The sequence below is a fragment of the Eurypyga helias genome, unplaced genomic scaffold, assembly GCF_000690775.1.
Source record: "Eurypyga helias isolate BGI_N326 unplaced genomic scaffold, ASM69077v1 scaffold24864, whole genome shotgun sequence".
Lineage (NCBI taxonomy): Eukaryota > Metazoa > Chordata > Aves > Eurypygiformes > Eurypygidae > Eurypyga > Eurypyga helias.
The window spans coordinates 3,869-9,842 of NW_010244678.1; the positions used below are offsets into that span (position 1 = coordinate 3,869).

The 5,974-nt window shown below is 63.3% G+C and overlaps 1 protein-coding gene across 1 annotated transcript in view; it reads right to left on the minus strand.

Moving 5' to 3' along the window:
* LOC104508275 (slit homolog 1 protein-like) overlaps positions 1–5,974 on the minus strand; it is a gene marked incomplete at its 3' end in the record, with an annotated part of 14,247 nt that overhangs the window by 3,420 nt on the left and 4,853 nt on the right. The window contains exons 12-22 of the mRNA XM_010149841.1: positions 5,887–5,910; positions 5,313–5,457; positions 5,106–5,180; positions 4,740–4,883; positions 4,313–4,456; positions 3,820–3,986; positions 2,615–2,747; positions 1,562–1,630; positions 1,233–1,304; positions 952–1,023; positions 595–666 (exon numbers count right to left, since the gene is read on the minus strand). Of these exons, the coding sequence (XP_010148143.1) occupies positions 595–666; positions 952–1,023; positions 1,233–1,304; positions 1,562–1,630; positions 2,615–2,747; positions 3,820–3,986; positions 4,313–4,456; positions 4,740–4,883; positions 5,106–5,180; positions 5,313–5,457; positions 5,887–5,910 (1,117 nt within the window). The remainder of the gene's footprint in view (positions 1–594; positions 667–951; positions 1,024–1,232; positions 1,305–1,561; positions 1,631–2,614; positions 2,748–3,819; positions 3,987–4,312; positions 4,457–4,739; positions 4,884–5,105; positions 5,181–5,312; positions 5,458–5,886; positions 5,911–5,974) is intronic.

Here is a 5,974-nt window from a genome sequence, read left to right on the forward strand (position 1 = left end):
CAGGGAAGGCCAGACCGAGCAGTGCTGCTCCCAAAAACCACAGGGAGGCCAGGAGTGGAAATCGAGATGCTCTCTGCAAGCTGGAGGAGCAGCCTGAGACCCCCCAGGATGCCAGGAGCAGAATCAGCTGTGCTCGTGGGGTACAGGCTCCCTCCAAGAGAGGCTGAAACACTGGCACGAGGATGCTTGATGACACATTTGGGGGGACTGCTGCAGGGAAGCGCCCTGGCAGCAGGCTAAGGACATCCTGGCATGGGACAGGGCAGCCCCTGCTGACCCACGGCCATGCCAGAACCTTGCGTGGCTGGAACTGCAAGTCAGGGGACTCGGGGAACATGGCAGGGTCGGGGGGGACCCCACAGCACCTCTGGCAAGGACTATAGGGCCATCTCAGCAGCACTGGGAGGTTCGGCTGCACACCGGGATCGGGGGGCTGAGCACGGGGAGGGCACTGCCCCACAAACACTGTCCCCAGTACCAGCCCCAGGATGAGGAGAGGAGGCAGCTCAGCCCCCAGAGAAGCTGGGCTCAGCCCCGTGGTTTGCACAGGTCTCCGGAGCCCACATCCAGCTCTGCGGAGCAGGAGATACTCACAGGTGGGACAGGGAGGTGACATCTGCGAAGATGCCCTCGGGGAGGCTGGAGATGTCATTGCCGTGGAGAGACCTGCAGAGAACAGAGGCCCCTGCGATGCCGACAGCTTCGGGGTGGGCAGCAAGGACTGTCCCCAGCTGGGCTGCCCCCCCACTCCCCAGATGCAGGCCTGGGTGGCAGAGCTGGCACCTGCTGCGCTGCCCCCGCTGCAAATGCACCGTCTGGTCCAGGAGGCTGACGCATCCCCCCTCGCTCCTCCTGCAGCCCGCACCCAGCTCCAACTGGCAGAGGGGACACGGGCAGCAGCAGAGAAGGGGCTGAGCGGGGCTGTGAGCAGGGCTACGGGCAGGTACTTACAGCAGGCGGAGGGAGCGGAGGCCCTCGAAGGCCAGCGGAGGGATGCACTGCAGCGAGTTGTAACTGAGGATCCTGCGGAAGGGAAGAAGGAGGCAGGGGCATGGCTGTGTGTGCTGCAAGAAGCTCAGCCCGGGCTGCATGCTCCCCCGGCGTGAGCTCCAGCTTCTCCCAGGCAGAAGGGGGAGACCCTGGTGTCCCCAGCATCCCTCGGTCTTTGGGGTCCCCTAGGAACAGCCCCCCCGCAGCTCGGCTGGGCTGCACGCTGCAGGGACTGCACTTACAGGGTGGTGAGCTGGCTCATGTTGGTGAAGGAGGAGTTGCTCAGGGAGCTGATCTTGTTGTTGCTGAGATCGCTGGAAAAGAGAAACCCCAGGGCTTGGAGCCAGCTGGGCCCTGTCCCCCCTCACAGTGGGGTGCGAACAGCGGCACGGCTTCCAAGAAGGGCCCTCTGCCCCACGCCCAGCCCACAGGCTGTGAGCACCCAGGGCTGAGCATCACTGCCAGGCAGCTGTGTCCCACTGCAGAGCATGGGGGGATACGGGGGTCTCACCACACCCACAGGTCCCAGGAGTGGGGCGGGCTGCCTGCGCTCCTGCTCCAGGCTACTTACACGAGCTGCAGGTACTTGAAGGTGGAGAGCTGCCCCGGGACCTGAGTGAACTGGTTTCCATCCAGGTAGCTGGAGGGAGAACAAAAAGCACCTCAGAGTGGTGAAGAAGCAGGAGGTCCCTCTCTCCCCCTGCTCCCATTTTTTCTGCACAGAAACCCCTGTGGACTTGGGGCTGCGAGAACCATCTCCAGCATCACTTCCCTCCCAGCACCCAGGGCCCGTGGGGCTCCCAGGGGACCCCCGGGCTGTCAGGGGACCGCATTAACATGCCTGGGGGCTCCATGTGCGGGTCCCCAGAAGCAGTCTCCCAGCCGCCCGCGTGTGCAAGCGCAGCCAGCCATGTGCTGCATTTACACACCCGATGTGAGTGTGGGCAGCCATAACCATTCCCAAGGCATGGGTGAGAGAGGAGGATGGGGAGCGGTGTGCGAGACAGCGCAGGGGTGTGAGGGGGTGGTATATGTGTGCATGTGCACAACCAGTGCCTACAGCCCAGCACACAGGACTTGCTTCATCCCAGGCAGGTGCTGAACCTACAACGAGCATCAAGGTCCCTGCACATCCAGACCTGGCTCAGCTGCTGGGATATCTCCCTGATACCCAAACTGCATCCCTGCGTTCTCAGAGCCTGTGCTGCCAAGAGCATCTCCACAGCTGCAGGGAGAGGTGATGGCAGAGGCCAGGGAGCTGGCATAGGCAGGGTGGCCCTGTCCCTGTTGCTGATGGCAGGCTGCTGGGGACCGCAGAGCCCTGGGCTGCACAGCTGTGTGGGGACCACAGCTGCAGGGGGTGGCTGCCCCCTCCCAAAGAGCAGGGACCCAGCAGCTGTGACTGCCCCTTGCATATCACCCTTGGTAGCCCCAAGTCAGCAGAGAGGCTCTTGTTGGGCCCCTTGCTGGGGTCAGGGTCCTCTTCCCACTACCCGGCCAGGGTGGGGGTGTGGGAGGGAGCATCTCTGCCCCAACACCTGCAACCCCACAGCAGAGACACCCCCGCAGAGGGGCAAAGTCGCTGGCCGCCGGGGGAGAGCCTGGGCACTCGCCCACCACTCACAGCTCCGTGACGTTCTTGGGGATCCCCTTGGGCAGGGCCTTGAGGTGCTTGTTGCTGCAGCGGACGACGGTGTCGAGGCAGGTGCACTCCTGTGGGCACTGGGGCCGGGGGATGCAGCTGGTCTCCTCCTGACCTGCACCAGGCAGAGAGCGCCGCAAAGTCACCAGCGCCCAGCCCCTGGGCACCGTGTGAGGCTGGACTCGGTGCCTTGCGCCCCCCTAGGACTGCTCCCTCACCCCCAAAGCAGGGTGCTGTAGGCAGCCTGCCCGTGGCGAACGGCCCCAGACCTGCTGACTGCCAGTGGCAAGGGAATCACGCTCCCCCATGGCATGGGAATCATGCTCCTATGCCCAGAAACCGCCTGCACCACTGGGGTGGATGCAACCAGCCTGCCCAAGGCTGCGCTCATGTTCACGGTTCCCAGGATGGCAGAGAGGAGGGCATGGAGGAAGGGGTTCAGCCCTGCAAATCCTCCTGAAATAACCTCCTTCACCCATCTGCTAGACCCAGGCTAGAGGGAGAGGTGCCTCGAGCAGCCGGAGGAGCCGGTGTTGCCCCCCATTCCCTGCCGCAGCGCTGGGCTCCTGCGGGAGAGCCATCCCTGGGACACCCGTGGGTTGTTCTGCACCGCTAGGAAAGGCGCAGAATGCAACCCTTCAGGCTTTGACATGTTGGAGGAGGGAGAGCAGAAGAAACGATGGTTTGTTTGTAAATATTTCCCAGAGGGCTCAAAAGCTGTTCTAAATTTTTAAAAATTTTAAAAAGGCTTTTCTCTCAACATGTGCGCTCCTCGCCAGCTCCATCTGCCCAGCTCCGTGTGCCGGGCTGGGAAGGGAAGGGAGGGAGGAGCAGGATGAACCCCGGTGGGCTTTGCCTGCGCATCTGCTCCTGCCAGCACCTAGGGCACAGCATTTGGAGCACAGACCTGCCACGTGGTGCAGCGGGTGCAAACTCCTCTCCCTCTTCGGAGCGGCTCCTGGGTATCTGAGTGCAGCCCTAAGGGCTGGGTACCAGGAGGGGATCTCCTGCATCCTTGGGGTGGGCCATTAATGGGCTGAGAGACATCCCCAAGCTACCAGCCTGCTGCAGGGCACCGCCAAACATCCCGGGAGTGAGAACGGTGCTGGCACAGGGAGCGCAGTGCCATCCTGGGATGAGCAGCCCAGTCCCCCCTCATCCCTGGCACCGCAGGGCCCGTGAGTTACCTTCCTCACACCTGAAGTCGGGGAAAGCCACGTCCTGGAGCGGGATCTGCCGGAGGAAGTCGGGGTTTTGGCACCGCGGGTTCCCCGTCACGATCTTCCTCTTGCGCAGCCAGTCCCCCAGCCAGGCCAGCTGGCAGTTGCAGTTGAAGGGGTTGGCAAGCAGGTTCCTGCACATGGGAGGGAGCACAAGGGCATCACCTGAACAGCCGCCGGGCAAGGGGACCCCTTGCAGCCCCCCCCGAGGATCTGCCGGAGGAAGTCGGGGTTTTGGCACCGCGGGTTCCCCGTCACGATCTTCCTCTTGCGCAGCCAGTCCCCCAGCCAGGCCAGCTGGCAGTTGCAGTTGAAGGGGTTGGCAAGCAGGTTCCTGCACATGGGAGGGAGCACAAGGGCATCACCTGAACAGCCGCCGGGCAAGGGGACCCCTTGCAGCCCCCCCCGATACCCTGAGGACTGCCTGGGAGCAGCCACCCTGCCAGGGCCCGAGACGTACAGCGTGGAGAGGGACTGCAGCGTGTCGAAGGCGCCCGGCGCGATGGTGCTGATCTGGTTGTCGTACAGGGAGAGCAGGCGGACGTTGCGCAGCCCCGTGAAGCTGTCGTTGTGGATGCAGCTGATGCGGTTGTTCCTCAGCATCCTGCAGAGAAGAGAACGAGGGCACTTAACGACCCAGGCAGGTGCAGCAGGAGAAACCCACCTTGGCAGTGCCCAGGCTCTGCCCACGTCGCTGCTGGGCAGCAGGATGAGCCTAAGCCAGACCCTGAGCAGCAAAAACCTGCCCCCCCCCAGCTCTGGGTATGGGCAGCAGATGGGTAAGGCACTCCCAGGTCATGCAGACAGCACCAGCCTGGGATCGTGGGCAGGGCAGGGGAGCAAGGATGTCCCCCCATCCCTGTGCCCATGGCAGAGAGGTGACTCACAGGGTCCTCAGCCCGTCCAGGCCCCTGAACATGCCGCTCCGCACAGACTCCAGCTGGTTGACGGTGAGGTGCAGCTCGCTGACAGAGGATGCCCCCTCGAACGCCCCGTCCTCGATCTCTGACACCTTGTTATTGCTGAGGTTGCTGCGGAGAGGGGAAAGCAGGCTGGGACGGGGGCTCTGCCCCAACCTCATCCTGCGCCCGGCCTCCCCCAGGTCCCACCGAGCACCCCGTGATGCCCGGTCCTTCAGGGGAGCCTCAGGTCTGGATGTGCCCCCCCTATTTCATGCCCCCAGGCATCAGGACCACATGTGCTTTCCCAGCCCTCACGCACTCCCAGCGGGGCTGTGCCTGCCTGGTACTCACATTTTCTTCAGATGTGGGAGTTTCTTGAAGATGCCAGTGGCCTCCAGGACGGAGATTTCATTGTTGTTCAGGCGCCTGTGGTGGGTGTCAGGGAAAAGAGCTCAGGAGACAGCTGGGAAGGGCCTGGCACAGATCAGACCCTGAACCAGCGCCAGCGACACTCCAGCTGCAGGAGGTAAAGTGGAGTGGGAGGGAGGGGGCTCTTACAGCTCGGCCGTGGACTGCGGGATGCGCTCCGGGATCTTGGTGAGCTTCAGGTTGGAGCACTCGACCACGCTGGACTCGCAGCGGCACTTCGGGGGGCAGATCACGTCGCTGTTGCACTCGCTGTTGAGCTGGTAATCCTCCGTCCCTGCGTGCCAGCGAGGGCAGAGTGAGCTCCTGCAGCCGCCAGCCCGGGGAGGCATGGGGGCTGCACCTGCCCGCTCCCCCTCATCCTCCCACAGCCCCAGCCAGGCTCTGTCTCTTCCCTAGCTCCCTTCATCCCAGGCCCTGTGCGCATATTACTCCTCTCCATGCCCAAAGCAGCTTATCCACAGGGATATTTGTACTGGGTACAGTGCTGCCCACAGCCCCCTCCCCTCCTGCAACCACGGCCAGACCCCGGGGTTGCCTCTGTGCGCATCCAGGTAACGGCACAAGGGTTGATGCTGACAGATCCTGGTACCCAGCACTCTGATTATGGTGGGACCTGGGAACTCAGCAGCCAGAAACAATGGGAAACGCAGTCTGGACAAAAGGGCACCACACACCCGCACACACACGGGGCTCTTCCTCTTACCTGGGATGAAATACTGCTCTTTGGCTGCGGAGAAAAAAAGCCCATCAGCACCCCGAGCACAGACACAGGGCTGGGGCAGGGCTGAGGA